The 18069-nt window shown below is 52.6% G+C and overlaps 1 protein-coding gene across 2 annotated transcripts in view; it reads left to right on the top strand.

The window, feature by feature from the left end:
• The window catches only part of IMPA2 (inositol monophosphatase 2), a 45947-nt gene extending 28718 nt beyond the window's left edge, over nucleotides 1–17229 (top strand). For both annotated transcript variants that reach the window (XM_055127657.1, XM_055127658.1), the window contains 4 exons: nucleotides 1843–1951; nucleotides 14516–14624; nucleotides 15154–15305; nucleotides 16888–17229. In XM_055127657.1, coding sequence (XP_054983632.1) covers nucleotides 1843–1951; nucleotides 14516–14624; nucleotides 15154–15305; nucleotides 16888–17003 — 486 coding nt within the window. In that variant the 3' untranslated portion in view covers nucleotides 17004–17229. The remainder of the gene's footprint in view (nucleotides 1–1842; nucleotides 1952–14515; nucleotides 14625–15153; nucleotides 15306–16887) is intronic.
• The last annotated feature ends 840 nt before the right edge of the window (nucleotides 17230–18069 follow it).

Raw genomic sequence — 18069 nt, 5'->3', positions numbered from 1 at the left:
TCTCTTACTTTTGGAGGATTTTTGTTTGTGTTGGTGCTCAGGGTTTACTCCTGGCTCTGTGCTCAGGGATCACTCCCGGTGGGGCTCAGGAAACCATATAGGGTGCTGGGGGGTTACCCAGACTGACCGCGGGTGAGGCAGATGCCCTTCCAGCTGTACTATATCTCTGGTCCCTATCTTATTTTATTTATTTGTGATGTGGGCCACACCTGGCCGTGCTCAAAGCTTATTTCTGGCTCAGTACTCAGGGGGACCCTTTGCAGGGTCAGGGATCCTGCCAGCCAAGAGGCCCACCCCCCTGGAAATGGATCTTCCCTCTTTCCCCCCTACCTCCTTCATTTAGGGACCAGCAGAGTCTAGCACTGCCCTGACTGGGAGCTCCTTTAAGGCCAGTGCGGGGGAAGGGGTGAGTGCAGCCAGGTGCTGGGGCAGCTTCCCAGTTCTGGCTGGACCGTCCTCCCTCCCCTGGCCCATAGCTTGGAGATCACCCACTAGGCTGCATTTTCCCTGGGCCTCCCTTCACTTCTCGTGAGAGACACAGGCGCAGCTGGGCCCGGCCAAGGCTCTCTTCTCCTACCACCCTGCCCCTGCCTGGGAGAAGGCCCATGGTGTCGGGGAGCAGTTCCCCCTGCCTTTGTGGCCGAAATGAGCCCCCTGGGATTCAGTCTTCTGAAGATGCCCCAGAAGGGCTCTGGGGTTCTGTCCTTTTACAAAGGCATCTGGCTCTGTGTGCTGGCCAACCGAGGACTGCCCTGCAGTTTGGTCCGAGCTGTCTCCAGGACCTGTTTCCAGGACCGTGTGGGAGCCTTTCTGAAGGGTTGAGCTGTGGGGGCTATGGAGCCCCATCTCCCGTGTCCGAGGCAAGGCCTTGGTTCAGCCCCAAGGTCTGCAGTGTGGAACCTGCACCACCTGCTGGACCCCTTTTAAAAATTTGGGTCAGGGTCAGGGATTGGCCTTGAGGGGAGGGAGGATAAAGGGGGTAGGTGCACTGAGTTCGATCCCTGGTACCAAAAGACTTTTGCTATAACTTTAAGTTACTCAAGCGTCAGTAAGATGTTAACTTTCCATAAGTCCTTTTCATTCTTCTGTGTTTTAAATCCTTTTGCTGGGCAGTGTCCGGGGGCTCGGCTCAGCTCTGTGCTCTGGGTCACCCCTGCAGTGCACGGGAGGCTGTGTCCCCCAGGGAAGAATCTGGCCTCCTGGGGGCCGGAGACAGAGTACAAAGCTTGCCTTGCATGTGACCGACCCTGGTGTGATCCCCGGCACCCCATATGGTCCCCTGAGCCCCATCTGGAGTGATCACTGAGTGTAGAACCGGGAGTCAGCCCTGAGCACTACCAGATGTGACCCGAAAAATGAAAAGAAAAAAAATCTGGTCTCCCATATGCTGTCTGTGCTCAGTGCTGATTTTCTCTTTGACCTGAATGTCATTATTTTTAGTTTATTTTATTGGGGGGACATTTCCCAAGCCAGGCCCAAGACAGCCTGGGGGCTACACCCAGTGATTCTAGGCCCATCAGGCCAGCATTTGCTGTGGGCCTGAGGATGCCCGGGACGACTTGGACACCTCCCAGACCCCCACCCACACGCAGTGCTGGGGGCAGTAGGTGTACTGGGAGCCAAACCAGGGTTGGCCAGGTGCGTGGCTGTGTCATGGCCCCTGAGCAAGCTCTCCCACATAACTATTTTGTTAGGGATGGTTACTTTCATGCTTAGGTCCAGTTTTGAACCCAGACCGTTTTCCTGCTTTGTGCGTCCATCAGTATGGCCCCCAGGGCCCCTGTTCTCGCCTGTGTCCAGCAAGATAACCACATTTGTCTCCGTCCCTCACTGCGTTTGCAGCTGGAGTTTGGTGTGATTTACCACTGCACTGAGGAGCGACTGTACACGGGCCGGCGGGGCCAGGGCGCCTTCTGCAATGGCCAGCGGCTGCAGGTCTCCAGGGAGACAGGTGGGTCTCAGCGCCCCCCACCACCCCGATTCCTTTCAGATGGAGAAATGTGGAGGGAAGACGTCAGTTTGTCTCAGTTTATAAGAATGTGCTGGAGAGGGGCTGGAGTGATAGCACAGCGGGTAGGGCGTTTGCCTTGCACATGGCCAACCTGGGTTCAATTCCCAGCATCCCATATGGTCCCCCGAGCACTGCCAGGGGTGATTCCTGAGTGCAGAGCCAGGAGTAACCCCTGTGCATCGCCAGATGTGACCCAAAATGAAAAAAAAAAATGTGCTGGAGGGAGCCGGAGTCATTCAGTGGCAGGTCAGTTACTTGCCTTGCATGCGGCTGCCCCAGGTTTGGTGCCCAGCCACATACAGCCTCTGAGTCCCCCAGGAGACTCCCAAGCACTGCTGGGTATGGCCCCCTGAAAAACCAGAATAGATTGTGGTGGAAATCTCTGATGGGGTCCATCTCAGTGAGGGGACCGTGTCCCTGAGGTGTCGGCTCCTGCACCCTCCTGTTGTCCCACCCAGGCCAGGAGCCTCACTCTGTTCTGAACATGTGTCCTACTGCCTCGTGCCCCAGGTGCTGCCACAAGAGGGGCTTTGGTCTCAGCAGTCAGGGGCTGGGGGGACTAGGCCACCCGGAGCTCACAGGGTCCTGGGTGTGGGCAGCTACCATGGGCGCGGGGGCTGTGAGAGGACAGGTGGCCTCGGAGAAGCAGCGGCCTGTGTGCCAATTCCGGAGCTGGTCCCCATCAGCTGTCCTTGCCACCAGGCCAGGACAACCTCACCGCAGCCGTCTTGGCCTTCACGGCCCACTGATTCACCTCGTGATGTTTGGGGCTGGCACGACAGTGGGGAGGGCGCTTGCCTTGCACGCAGCCAACCGGGTTCTGTCCCCAGCTTCACATGCGGTTTCCTGAGCCCTGCCAGGAGTAATTCTTGAGTGCAGAGTAACCCCTGAGCAACACCCAAAAACAATAAAAAAAAAAAAAAAACCACCAACCCTGGTGATATTTTATCATGCTCTACGATGATAGGTACCACAGGGGGTAGAAAAATCCAAGCGCGAAATGAGGTCCCTGAGGTCCCCTGCTGCAGCCAGCCAGATGCCCCAGAGCCCCTAGGCGACTGCAGGGGCTAAGCCAAGGACGCCTCTGCAGGGGTTCCAGGTCCCTTCTTCCCTGGGGTTAGTCCATCCCCTCTGACTCCCCCAGCCTGCCCACTCCCTTCACTCACACCAGGCTGTGTGCAATCACTCCATTGTCTCCGTCCCCCATGCCCTGCCCCCTCTGACACCTGTGGGACAGGTGACCCAGAGCCCGGAGAGGCCTAGGTGAGGCCCCTTGCTCCGGCTGTGAATCCGGATCCCTCGGGACAGAGGCATCAGCTTCCCGGGCTTGAGGCTGGAGGTGCCAGGAACCCTGTAACCGGGGTGTGTTGTGTGTGTGTTGTGTGTGGTGGGGGTGCAGTGGACAGGACCCTGCTCCCCCCCAAGGACAGAGCTAGACGTGACCTCAGAGCGGCTGGGCACATCACGGGGGGAGGGCTGTCCCTGAGGCTGCGGCTGTTGATTCCCTGAGATTCCAACAGCTCTGGGCCCGCCCCGCCCCCTAGGCTGCTGTTTTGTTTGGCCCGGGGTGTGGGGAGAGTATCGCTAATTACAGCCACATATGCCAGTAGCCGTGCTGTGGCCCAATTGTGTAACTCAGTGGTGAGGGAGCATATTATTAACGCTCTGGTGGCCTTTGCTCTATATTCACTTGATTGTACCGTGCAACTCTCTCCACTCACACGCGCGCACACACACATGCACGGGCCAGCTGCCTGCTGACATACATGCAGTCTTTCATGGCCGCCACGCCCTGCCTCGCCACCCACGGGCAGGACCTGGTTTGGTGGTCTCTGCCTTCTCTCAGCTGCTTGCATTCCAAACCTCACTTGTGATTTCTTAAAAATCCTGCCCTGTGAGTCCCGCATCCTGTTTTCTACCCTGCTGTTCTCTGTCCGTTGGGTGACGGGCTGCTCCGGACACCGAGGGAGCCTCTGGCAGCAGCGTCATTCCATGTTGTCCTTCGGACCTGGTGTTGGGTCTCTCGTCTCCTGGCTCTCAGCCTCACCGGTGGGCCTCGTGCGTGAGATCAGATGGGATGGCAAGGAAACGTATCCCTGTGCAATGGAATTTTGTCTCAGAATCAAGTCCCTGGTCCATATGGCCCACAATGACGGTCATTATTGAAGAATATACCTAAAACTTAACACTTGGTCAATGAACTGTGGCCAGTGGTAGAAATGAGGATCCATTTCTGTTCTGTTCTGGTGTCTGACAGTGCTCGGGGCTTACTCTTGAGCCCTGGTGTTCAGGGGACCGTTTACAGACCTGGGTATCAGACAGTGTGAGCACGTGCAAGGCAAATGCTTAATCCCTGTATTCTCTCCACCTGTTCCTGCCACCGGGCGTTTCTGGAGTAAACAGCCATGAGAACACCACCACCAACTCTTCTCTCTGCCTTTCGCTTCCCTTCTCTATTACATTGTTTTGGAAATCTTTTCAACTCACACTGGAAAGAGAAAATAAAAAACCCATTCCCACACTGGATGCAATTAAGGATTAAAGAAGACCAGAATTCTTTTCAGATTTTCAGATATATCCAACTTAGATGGAAGTGTCCCCAAGACACCACCCGGGGATGTCCAGTAAAGTCCACAGCTAATCCTGCCTCCCCTACACCTCAGCCAGCTCCTCCTTCCCCAAATAGTGGCTTGGTGCAAATACAGCTTCCATCACCTCTGGCTCCCACCACCACTTGCCAGCAAGGAATTCAGTATCTGTCTCTAAAACACAGACGATCCCATAGAAAACATAACCAGAATGCCCACATCATACCTCCAAAAGCCAGCAGTGACTCCCAGCATCACTGAGTGTTTGCATTTCCAAGTGTCTCATCTCGTAGAGAAGGGTCTTGTCAGGCCGCAAGGTGGGCCCTGCAGCCGCTCATGTCTGCCAGGCCTGTTTGTGTCTCTAGGTCTTTTCGGTGGACAGAATTAGGAAATATGTTGTACTTTCAGTGGCGTTGGCCCTGCACGCAGCTGGCCTGGGTTCCATCCCTTGCATTCCTCGCATCTGAGCACAGCCAGGAGTGTTGCTGAGAGCAACCTCTGAGCACTACCTGGTGTGACCCAAAATCGAAAGAAAAGAATATGTTAGACTGTTGAACATGAATTTTCTCGTGAGCTCATACTGGTGTTCTCCATTCAGACCAAGGGTCTGGACAGATAGGACAGGGACCCCAGAGGGTCCCTGGAGCACAACCAGGAGTAACCCCTGAGCACCAAAATACCACGGTGTGGCCCAAATACCACACACACTGCAAAATACAAACCCAAGACTCCAGGTTCTCTGACTTTTAGCTCTATGCCTCATGTTCCTGCCTCGGGACCCTGGTGCAGAATCAGCAGGGACAGCGTCACCAAGTCCCCGGGCCCACCCCACGACTGCTTACTGACCATGCACCACGCAAGTCCCTTTTGGAATATCAGCGCAGCAGCATAGGGTCAGACCCAGGTCCCCCATAAGGCTGCTCTGCTCTTGGGTCCCGATCCTGTGTCGGTGATATCCAGCTTCATGGTAGCCAGGAGTGTGTGAGCACCACAGACGGGGTCACCGTCCTCCCTCCCCTTTCCCCACTAGCCCCCATGAACTGGACCCCCAGGTGTGAGCGCCTGACCTGACTGTGCGCTGGAGCTCAGTGTGGCCACAACGATGAAGGAAAGAGGGCAGGAATAAAAATGTTATAATACTGACCCTGCTTTCAGCAGTTACTGAACTTAATTCTAAGTTTCACTGAGATCACGTTAATTTATACCATTCTATATTATTTGAAGATTGCAGCTCAGGGAGGGAGGGAGGGGGAGAGAGACGCAGAGAGAGAGAGAGGGAGAGAGGGAGGGAGGGGGAGGGGCGGAAGAGAGAGAGAGGGAGAGAGAGAGTGAGGGAGGGGTGGAAGAGAGAGAGAGAGAGAGAGACCACAGACTTACAGCCCACAGTAGCTACCAAGGTGCCAGTGTCCCTGCACTGAGGCCCACTGGCCCATCGACCCATCCTGCCCTCCCCCTCAGCCATCTGCACCTGCAGGTTGGTTTTTCCCAAAAGTAAGATCATCTGGTATTTCACTTAGCACGACCCGCCCCCATTCCATCATGTTGGTGGTGAAAGGACAGATTTCAACTTTTGTTAACTGAGGTCTCTGCTGCTCAGGAGACCCCAGGCTGATTCTCGGCCAAGCAGGTTCTGTGCAAGGGCCTGAGAATGCCGCTTGGGCCCAGTGGGGCCACCCTGGCAGTGGCGGCAGGGATGGAGCTGGGGTCAGCTGCAGGCAAGGCTGACCCTACCCCCTGTACTGCCCAGGCTCAGGAGTCCGCCTGCATGTGTTCGTGCTGTAGACTCTTCCCACTTGCTTGGACCCTTGCATTGCTTCTGCGCTGTAAGGAGCTCTGCAGTGAATAAACACTGTGCTGCCTTTCTCTCTCCAGATTAGCACTTCTGTGTTCTAGTTATAGGTGTGCTAGATCCAATGGTACGCCTAGCCTTAATACTTTGAGAAATCTTCCAACAGTTTTCCAGAGAGGCTCAACCAGTTTCCATCCTCACCAGCAATGGGTGTCTCCCTTTCTCTGTACCCTCACCAAAATATTGTTTCTGGATTTTCTGTTTAGTTTTGGTTTTTTGTTGTGTATTGTTTCTGAAATCTTTGTTTTGTTTTGGGGGCACAGTTGGTGATGCTCAGGGCTTACTCGTGGCTCTGCACTCAGGAATTACTCCTGGCAGTGCTCATGGGATCATATAGTATGCCGTGGATTGAACTTGGGTTAGCTGCTATCCTATTGCTCCGGCTATTGTTTCTGGTTTTTTTTTTGGGGGGGGTTGTTGTTTGTTTTTGTATTCAATGTAGATAAAAGCAGTAACTGTTGATACAATTCTAGGATTAAAATTGATTAGATAACAAAGTTGCACTATTCAAATCAATAGATCTAGAAAATAAATTTATGTAAACATTGTTACATCTGATGGCAGGGTTGGTAAGTTCTTATCTGAGACCTTATTAAGTTTGTTATTGCTTCAGGAAGTATTGTATGTGGTCGTGTGATCCAGACAGTTCCAGATCTGTGGTCTGGGCCAGCGTCCACAAAGCAGCAGTTCCATAAGGGTTAGCTTGGCCCTGTCTCCTGGGAGTTTCGGTTGGGATCAGGCGGGGCGGACCGGTGAGTGAGTTGCCAGGGCAGTGGCCATGGGAAGTGGGCCTGTTCATGGCTCTTTAGATGGGGGTTGTGCTCCCAGCCTGAGGTGCTAGCTCATTGTTGTTTTTATTTGCATTTGCCTGAGAATAAGTGATCATGAGCAATTTTATTTTCCATGTGACTATTAGCCATCTGTATATCTTTGGAGAAGTATCTTTCCAACCTTTTGGCCCACTCTCTGAAGGGGTTGTTTTGTTGAGTTCTGTGAATTCCAAAGGTAGTGTGGATGTTGGCTCTTGTTCAGTTGGATAGTGTTTTGGTTTTGTTTGTTTTTGTATTACTTTGGGGGAATTCTTTCATCCTTCACTAATTCTCTCTAGAATCCATAGGCTCTATATGAAGTGTAATCTTTCTTCTGCCATCAACTAAAGATGCTTATTTACATAGACTGTTTCACTTTGTTTTCTAATTTAGAAGGATTTCTTTTTAAAATCTGGTTTTATTTTATAATCATGTTTTTAAAAGTATATTTTTCCAGGGACTGGAGAGATAGTACAGCAGGTAAGGCACTTTTTGTTTCTTTCCATTCTCTATATTGGTATAAATTATGGAATTTAGCAGACATATATTTTCTGTTCCAACAGTTTTTTTTTTTTTTTTTAATTCTTCGGAGCAGTGGGTGGGGGCAGCTGACACACCCAGTCATGCTCAGGGGTAATTCCTGGTTCTGTGCTCAAGGATTAATCCTGGCAGGCTCAGGCAACCTTATAGGGTGCCAGGGATCAAACCAGGGTCAGCAGTGTGTGATGCAAGCTCCCTACCCCACTGTACAATTTCTCCAGCATCAATACATTTGTTGGTATTTTCATTTTTGTTTTGATTTTGTATTTGTTTTTGGCACACATGTAGTTGTGCACAGGGCTTAATGCCTGACACTGCCATCAGGGATCACTCCTGGCGGGCTCTGGGAACCACATTGGATGCCAGGAATTGAACCTAGGTCTAGCAGCAAGCAAGGCAAGCACCCCATCCATGCTATCGTCCCTCTAGCCTCTGTGGAAACCTGTGTTTCTTTTGTTTGTTTTTGTTTTGGGGCCTCACTTACTGGTGCTCGGGGCTTACTTCTGGCTCTGCACTCAGGATTTGTTCCTGGCAGGCTTGGGTGACCATATGGGATGCTGGGGATTGAACCTGGGTCAAACACATGCAAGACAAGCGCCTTAACTGCTGCATTATCTCTACAGCCCCAGTTGTTTTTTTAAATTTAATTTTTTTTTCTATGATATCCCTGGTTTTTTCATGGGTGGGGTAATTTATTGTTGGCTGGTTCTCTAGTATTACTAATGCTCAGCTTGGCTTTTTTAACTTCTTCCCACTTTTTTTTTCTTTTTGGGTCACACCCAGCGATGCTTAGGGGTTACTCCTGGCTCTGCACTCAGGAATTACTCCTGGAGGTGCTCAGGGACCATATGGGATGCTGGGAATTGAATCCGGGTAAGCCGCATGCAAGGCAAACGCCCTACCTGCCATGCTGTCGCTCCAGACCCTTCTTCCCTCTCTTTGTACCATTCAGGCGGTGATTTAGAAATAATAATAATAATAATAATAATAATATATATATATATATATATATATATATATATATATATATATATATATATATATATTTACTCAGTAACTCCAAGCCAGTTGGCAAGCTTTACCTGGAAGATTCCTCTTCCCCCACCATCTGCTCATTTCAGTGACTGTTTTGTACATTGGCAGAGCCACCGAGCTGTGTTGTGTCACCATGAAATTGTCGTTCAGAGTTTATTCCTTACTCTACTGGTTAATCTAGACTTGACACCTAGACACCAGGCCTTCTGCCTATTTCTCCAGTCACTTCGATTGATGAAGGTCACTCCCTACTAGAATGTTTTTCAGATTTTGGGATTTTAGAACCAACTCATTTATACTCTGGAGGAAAGAACTCTTGTGTATTTATGTAACAGATATTGATGCTTATGTATTAGAAGTTTATTTATTTAGGTTTGGGGACCTCACCTGGCCATGCTCAGGTCTTACTCCTGGCTCTGTATTTAGGAATTGCTCTTGGTGGTATTTGGGAGACCGTATGGGAGATCAGGGATCAAACCCAGGTCGGCTGCATGCAAAACAAGCACCCTCCCTGCAGTGCTAACTCTCCAGACCCTGTGTTAGAAGTTTAAATGGAATATTTCAAATTGCCTTTTCCTTAAGAGCTAAGAGCTCCTTCAATATTCCCACAAGTCATTTATGTTTTTCCTATTGTTCCCTACCCTTGGCATGTTGTTCTTGCCATGACCACTGTCGCATGCTTGGTTGTGGTGTTTGTACACTTTTGCTGGGGTGGGGCATCTCCCGAGCAGTGCTCAGGAGTCTTGGGGGGGTCACTCCTAGTGCTCTTTAGCCCAGCTGAACAGGCTGGGTAGGAATCAGTCCCCAGAGCTCAGCCCTGAGCTGGCCCAGGGCAGCACCCGGTGTGGCGATGGGAGCTGCCGTGCTGGGGGTCCCGCCTGGGCCTCCCACGTGCAAGAGGACATGTGCAGGAGCCATGTGACCCGGAGCCTGCAAACCCTTGTCGTTGTGCATTGTGTGCTGCAGCCGTCACAGCCGTGCTGGGGCCCCAGAGGCAGCTCCCTCTGGTCCCATGCAGGATGTGGGCCTGTGTTGAGATCCAGCCTTATGTCTGCAGGGCGGGTCCAAGTAAGATGTTCTTTTTGTTTGTTTTTATGGTGGCCACACCCAGTGATGCTCCAGGGCTACTCCTAGCATTATGCTCAGGGTCACCCCTGGGGCGCTCAGGAGACTGTGTGGTGTCAGGGATTCACTCAGCCAGGTCTACAGCATGCATAAAGCACATTGAGAATCTAGCTACAGTAGATTCTCTGTAGCACTGTACCACTGTGGTCCCGTTGCTCATCGATTTGCTCAAGCGGGCACCAGTAATGTCTCCATTGTGAGACTTGTTGCTACTATTTTTTGCGCATCGAATACGTTTCTGATAGCTTTCCAGGCTCTGCTGTGAAGACAGGATACTCTCAGTAGCTTGCCAGGCTCTCTGAGAGGGACGGAGGAATCGAATCCAGGTCGGCCGCATGCAAGGCAAACGCCCTACCTGCTGTGCTATTGTTCCAGTCACAGAAAAGAATTATTTTCTGAAATGAAATGCTTGTAAGAAGAGTAGCATAGCTTTACATTTTCCCCAGCTCTCTTTAATACCTGTCTCGACAAGACAACTAGATTTTCCCAGCCACTTCTGTATTGCATCTTTTGTAATTTTTTTTTTTTTTTTTTTTTGCTTTTTGGGTCACACCTGGAGATGCACAGTGGTTACTCCTGGCTCTAAACTCAGGAATTACCCCTGGCACGCTCAGCAGACCATATGGGATGCTGGGAATCGAACCCAGGTCGGCCACGTGCAAGGCAATCACCCTACCAGCCCCTGTAATATATTGTTTTATATTGTTTTGCTGTGTAAGGGCAGTCAGGCCTTTACACAGATAAGGAGTTGCAAAGGGGAGGAATTAGGAACATTCTAAGAGACTTTTCCGGTATTGTGGACCATCTTCTTTGATACTAGGCCAAGACTTGGAGATTCCCTGAAGGTCCATTGTCCTGGGTGACCTCCAGACAGATCAGCAATTTTGGAAGTGGCAGCATGAAGGCGGTTCTAGCCGCTTTTGTAATTTCATACCTGTACAGCCCCCTCTTCCGGGTATTTTTGTGAGCTATTGTTTTTTTATTTTGGGTTTTTTTGTTTTGTTTGTTTGCTTTGTTTCATCTCTGTGATGTGTTCAGCAAGTTGTTTTTGCCCTTGGGTGTTATGTGGTTGTTCCTGTTTTCAACTCTGTTCCTTTTCATTGTTTCTTTGATGGTCTCTTTCCTTTTGTCCCTGTTATGCCTGTCCATTCCGGATCTGGAATTTATTCCTCTTGAGTAGCTCGTCTTCCCAGCAGGGCCCTACCCCAACAGGACCGCCAAGTCAGTTAGAGACAGGCCATTGGCTGGTGTGTTCTGCCCCTGAGAGCGCCCTTAATCACCCGCTGGCCCCGGGACCACCTGTCAGTGTGTGTGGATCCTCACACCGTGGCTCCCAGTTCCCAGGGAGTGGCCACCGGGGGTCTGGAGACTGTTTCAGTTCCACCGCATGCTCGCCCGCGCTTTCCTCTTCTCCTGATGTAGCCCGGCCTTGTACTCGGGAGACCTGCCTCGTCCTCCTGTGTTTCCAAGCTTCGGTGAGCCTTGTGGGTAGAAGGCTTAGTTTTGTCTTTTTGCTATTTGTTTCAGAGATTTGGAGAAATTAAAAACATGATGATTACTGGGGCTGGAGAGATAGCACAGTAGGGAGGGAACTTGCCTTGCACACCGCCTGCCCAAGTTCGATCCCAGCACCCCATGGTTTCCCCGAGCACTGCAGGAGTGATCCCTCAGTGCCGAACTAGCGGTGAACTCTTGGGTATCACTGGGGGTGACCCCAAAACTTTTAAAAAACAAAACTAACAAGCAAAAAAGCCAGGGGACTGTTACACAGGTTTCCGATTTGATAGTTTTTATGTGTGTGGGCTGGAGCGATAGATAGCACAGCAGGTAGGGCGTTTGCCTTTCATGTGGCCAACCTGGGTTCAATTCCTCTGCCCCTCTTGGAGAGCCCCGCAAGCTACCGAGAGTATCCCACCCGTATGGCAGAGCCTGGCAAGCTCCCATGGCATATTCAGTATGCCAAAAACAGTAACAACAAGTCTCACAATGGAGACATTACTGGTGTGTGAAGATTTTTTTAATTGAGATTGATTGCTTTCACCCTCCGTCCTGCCCAATGTGGGCTACTCCTGGTGCCTCAGTGGTATAGAATATGAGATAGAGGTTAATGAGCATAGATGGCACCAGAGGCAGTTTATGGGTGTGACTGCCAGGAAGCATAGGGAGATGGGGGGAAGGGCCCATTCCCAACTCCATACTGGAGCCTGGAGATTTCAGTCACAAAACCCGCATACCTGAGCCTTTCAGTAGATTCTTTTTTTTTTTTTTTTTTTTGCTTTTTGGGTCACACCCAGCGATGCTCAGGTGTTACTCCTGGCTATGCACTCAGGAATTACTCCTGGCGGTGCTTGGGGGACCATATGGGATGCCGGGGATCGAACCCGGGTCGGCCGCGTGCAAGGCAAACGCCCTACCCGCTGTGCTATCGCTCCGGCCCCAGCCTTTCAGTAGATTCTTTCATGGATGAGGCTCATCCCAGCCTGTGAAGATTGGCTGTGAGCATGGCAGCAATTGGGTTCTGAAGGTTTTCAACTACCAGGGCTCTGTTGGGGCGTGTGGAGGTACTCACCCACCCCCACCTCTGGCTTGCCCCAGATATGAGGTTCTGCCTGGCCTGGGGTCTGGAGGGATCTTTGCAGCTTGTTGATCTCTTCCAAGATTTATTTGTGAGTCTCTCAAAAATGTACTCATTCTCAATTCCGAGAACTCACTTCTGTTGTTCTTGGCCTGGAAATAACATTTACACCATAGCACAGTGCTGTATGGGAAGAGAAGCATATTGTTTAGGTGAGCAGGAACTTCAAATGTTTGTGTAGGGGGGAGGAGGGGAGCGGCTGAAACCATGGACCGTCCTTCCCTGAGTGGACGAGAGTTGGGTTGGTCACTGTGGGTATGGAAGCTGGTGGAAGGTGTTCGTGACTCATTGTTACAAGCAAAAGAGCAGGTAACAGATTAACTCACAACACTATTTCTCAAGTGGGTGTGGTGACTACGGGTGGGAGTGTAAGATCTGGAATGAGAAACTAAGAAGGCGATAGGGTTCCTGTTTCCCGCCTCACCACTCGCCTTTCCTGGGGCTTCTCATCCTTTTCCCCTGTGTCCCCTAGCTAACATAACCTTCACACTGTCCAATTCCTTAAATGGTATAATGTAGCAGGAAGTCATGACCCCCGCCTACCTCTGCACAATGTCATCCCTCTAGAGAGCAATATTAATGGAAAGATTTATAATTCACAATTCCCTAATAAATGTGCTGGTGGGCAAAGCAATTAAATTCTTAGGCCATCCAACCAAACTGCTTAACTCAAGCATTCTGCTCACAGGGAACAGAGGGACACTTACAGGAGTTAAATTCTGACCTTAGCACCACATGTGGTTCCCTGAGCCCTGCCAGGAGGGATCACTGAGCACAGAGCCAGGAGTAAGCCCTGCACACTGCTGGGTGTGTTCCCCCCAGTGAAAACAAACAGATTCTGCCCTTAAATCTTGAAATCCAAGTCCCCTGAGCACCGCCTGTGCCACTTTCCTTCAGAAGTGTCTACTTCCTCGCCCCTGGGAAACACCCTCTCGGTTTGGGCCCTGTGGGGCTGGGGTTTGCTTAGCAGAGTCTTGGCCCTGATATTAGGAGATGGGGGAAGTCGCTCGCCGGGACAATGTGGTCCCTGGGACCCCACAGGGGGTGTCAGTGGGAGAAGAGAAGTAGTCCTTAGTCATCTCCGGCCCTTGATCCTTTTCTGTCTTTTGTTTTCGGGCCACACCACGAGACGCTCAGCTCCTGGCTCTGCACCAGGAATTGCTCCTGATGGGTGCTTGGGGTGTCAGGGATCGAGTCCGGGTCAGTCGTATGCAAGGAGAGCACCCTGCCCGCTGTACTCTCTCTCTGGCTCCCACCCTTCTTTCTCTTGAAGTGCCTCCTCTTCTGAAGTTTGGGTCCCCCCATATTCTGCATTTTGGAAGAGCTTAGTATTTGTATTTCCCGGGGGTTCAGGCCTTCCTGCATCCAGGATAGCGACAAGGCAACTTCTTTCTACCACATCTTGACTTTAATACTTTCCGGGAAAATATGTCACCAGATCCTGCCCCTTTCTTGCTGCCCGCTGCAACATCATCACCACAGCCCTTGTCATGGGCACAGCCCTGTGTGCCCGCGGCGGTGCCTGGCCTTTTCAGCTGTGGGGAGGAGTGGCCCCGGGTCCTGAGGGCAGGCTGCCTGGTGCTGTGCCCACCAGCACATTTACTGGTGCCAGGAAGGATTTCAGATGTCACAATGCCTGAGAGACCGGACTGAGGTGGGGAGCCTGCCCTGCACGGCCGGGGTTCCTCCCCAGCCCCACACCAAGTCCCCGTGACCGCCAGGAGTCATCCCTGAGCACCGCCGGGGGTGGCCCCCAAAACAGACCCCCCAACTTGGAAATAGGAACAAATTTGGGGCTGCTGCTGTTCAGCGTCGCTCTCGGGGAAACTGAGCAGCACAGAGCTTGGGCGGGGGGTGTTTACTCTGAGCTGGGGGGCCCAGACTCACCTGTTGGCATCAGAGTTTGACTTTCCTCCCCCGCAGACCTCTCGAAGGCCTTGGTGCTGACAGAAATCGGCCCCAAGCGCGACCCCGCGACCCTGAAGCTGTTCCTGAGCAACATGGAGCGGCTACTGCACGCCAGAGCACACGGGTACAGCGGGGTGGGGGGGGCCCAGTCACCACTCCCGCCACGCACCCAGGGGAGGGTGGCAGTGCTGGGGCACCTGCCCCGGGAGCTGCCCACAGTTGCTGGGAGTGTGCTCCCCTCCAGGGGCCCCTGTCCTCCTCGCCAAGGGCCAGTGCCGAGAGCCTTGAGGCTGGTAGACTTTTAGGAAACTAAGTCCAGGACCTGGGATAGGTCAGCAGGGAGGGCGTTGGCCTTGCTTACTTTTTATTTTTTTGGTTGCACATTTGGGAAATTTTTTTTGGGTTTTTGGGTCACACCCAGCGATGCTCAGGGGGTCACTCCTGGCAGTACGGTTGGGGGACCGTACGGGATGCTGGGGATTCAACCCAGGTTGGCCATGTGCAAGGCAAACGCCCGCCCTGCTGCACTATCGCTCTGGCCCATATTTGCTTATATTTGGAGAGGAGCCTCGATGCTCGGGCTGCTTGGGCGGGGCCGCGTCCACCATGCCCAGGCCACAGTCACGGTCCTCCTTTGTGCTCCTGGCCCCCAGGGTCCGAGTGATTGGCAGCTCCACGCTGGCGCTCTGCCTCCTGGCCTCTGGGGCGGCGGACGCCTATTACCAGTTCGGGTTGCACTGCTGGGACCTGGCCGCCGCCACGGTCATCATCAGAGAAGCCGGCGGCGTTGTGATGGACACTTCAGGTGAGCCCCTCTCGCCCTCAGCCACCAGCTCTGGTTGGGGGGGGGTCCACGAGTCTCCTACCAGGACTGACGTCCCCACTGAACCCACATGAGAGCATCAGAGCCGCGGTGGGTCTGTGCCCACCCCCCTTCCCATTCTTCTTCCCACCTGCTGCTGCCTCCAGGCTGACTGACAGATGCCAGCCAGGGTCGGGACAGACAGCAGGACAAGAGTAACACCTCCAGTTGACAGGGACCAGGTGCAGGGGGTCCCCAAGCTGTTTGAGAAATAGCACCACCTCTTCAAAAAAATTTTTTTTTATTCAGTAATGTCCCCAGTCCCCACCAGGATGGAGATGCCGCAGAGGAGATCCTGGTACAGAGGGGCGGGTGTGCCTGGCACAGGCCCCCCCAGTCCCCGGGACATCCTGCACGTGAGCACAACATGTGTTGCTGCTTGGAAGGAATTCATAAAGGCGGAGTGAATCCTTTATGGGGTGGGGTTGGGGCCACAGCCCCGGTGCTCAGGCCGCTGGTGTCGTGCGTGGAGCCCTCGCGCCTGGTCTGACTCCCGCCCTGGCGGGCCCTTTCTCAGATCCTGTTCTCACTGTTTTTCCTTGGAGATACTGTGGCTCTTCCATGGACAGGAGATCGTATATTATTTGCTTATTTCCTCCTTCTTGGCTAAAGGGCCTTCACTGCATCAAGAAACAGCATCAACAGAAGGTCTAAACACCCAGCAGGGGACAAGTGTGTGGTATGGGGTACAACGCACATTTCCTGCACACAGCTGGCCCCAGTTCGATCCTCCAACACCACATGTGGCCCCAAGCACAAGACCAATGAAATACCCTAATGGTGTCCCCTTAGGTGACAAGGCAAAGGGAACTAGGGTCACTTAAAAAGCAACAGTCATGACCAGAGAGACAGTACAACAGGAAGGGGCTCACTCGCTCGCCAATGGCGAGCCCAGGGTTGAACCTCGATACCACATATGCACTCCCAGGCCTGCCAGGAGTGACCCTTGAGCACAGAACCAGGAGTAAGCTCTGAGCACAGCCAGGTGTGGCCCCCAAACAACCCCCCTCTCCCAAACAGAAGAGGTAAGGAGGGGCTGGAGCGATAGCACAGCAGGTAGGGCATTTGCCTTGTGCGAGGCCGACCCGGGTTCGAATCCCAGCATCCCATATGGTCCCCTGAGCACCGCCAGGGGTAATTCCTGAGTGCAGAGCCAGGAGTAACCCCTGTGCATTACTAGGAGTGACCCAAAAAGAAAAAAAAAAAAAGAAGAGGTAAGGAAAACTTCCTAAAAATTGTTTTGGTCTTTGGACCATACCTGGCTGTGTTCAGGGCTTACTCCCGGGGGGCTCAGAGGACCACACAGGGACCTGGTTGCACTGGCTCGGCCGTGTGCAGGGCAAGCACCTCAACCTCCTGCACTGCCTCTCTGGCCCCAAGAGAAACTTCCTGAATATGCTCTTTATTAAAATTAGTGGCCCCCACCCCCTCACCACTGAGCGCCTCCACGGACTCTTCAGCATCTGCGCGGCCGGGGGCTGTGTGATTGGGGTTACTCATCCCACTCCCCCCTCTCTGTCCCCAGGTGGACCCTTCGACCTCATGTCCTGCAGAGTGGTGGCAGCTGGCACCCAGGAGTTGGCGTCACTCATAGCTCAGGCCCTACAGACGATTCACTATGGGCGGGATGATGACCAGTGACAAGGGAACGGACCAGACAAACGCCAGAGCACCTGGGCGCAGCAGGAGGCACCCAAGCAGCCCGAGGTCCACCCGAGGCCCGCCCGGTGCCCACAGAGCCCAGCACTCCCGCCTGGGGCTCCGCGTCGTGCCAACTCTTCCTCTTGGGTCTGCTCTCTGTCATCGCATGCAGCCTTCAGCAGGTTGTTTGAAATTGTTCTGTGAGGGCCCAAACCCAAATCTCAGATGACATTTGGACTGTGCTGTCTCGATCTATACACACACACACACACACACACACACACACACACACACACACACACATACACACGTGCGTGCACATGCACATACTCATCCACGCAGAAACACATGCACATGCGCACATCACACATGTACACACCTGCACACACATACCCTCATCCCCCAAAGGGAACTCTCAGGTAACGCGGTTTTAGAATCGCCGAGGAAGTGGACTTGTTCTCAGGCCCTCCCCCAAATGCAATAAATCCAAGGAACAGCATCTGCCGCGCAGTCCCTGCCGTGTGGAACCCAGAGCTCAGGGAGGTTTGCCCGGGAAACTCCAAGGTTGCTGTGTTCACGGGACCTAGTGTGAAACGTCCTCAAACCAGCTGATCCAGTAAGCATTTTCCGTCCTGCAGACCCCCTGTGGATAGGCCCAGACTCGGAAACTGCTGTGCTCATCCCCCATGCTGCTGTTGGCGCATCATTCCAGGGCATCCGGCATGAGGCCAGTTTGTCCATCCCTGCTTTGCCTCCTCACCATTAGCCCTCAGCTCTGGCAGGTTGAATCGACTGAGTTTCGATGCTTTCTTCCAGAACATTGGCACTCTGCATGTGTCTTTATTTTATTTTATTTTTGGTTTGGGGGCCACAATAGCGATGTTCAAGACTTACTCCTGGCTCTACACTTGGGGAGCACTCCTGATGGAGCTCAGGAGACCCTATGTGGTACAGGGGACCGACCCTGGCTGGCTACATGTGACACAAGTGCCTTACCTGCTGTTCTGTTGCCCCAAGCTGCAAGTATCTTAATTTCTTGGCTGTTAATCAAGATCCGTGAGCTTGC

This window comes from Sorex araneus, chromosome 2, assembly GCF_027595985.1.
Source record: "Sorex araneus isolate mSorAra2 chromosome 2, mSorAra2.pri, whole genome shotgun sequence".
NCBI lineage: Eukaryota > Metazoa > Chordata > Mammalia > Eulipotyphla > Soricidae > Sorex > Sorex araneus.
Note: the sequence above shows the minus strand (reverse complement) of the source record. Positions and strands in the feature narration are given on the sequence as shown.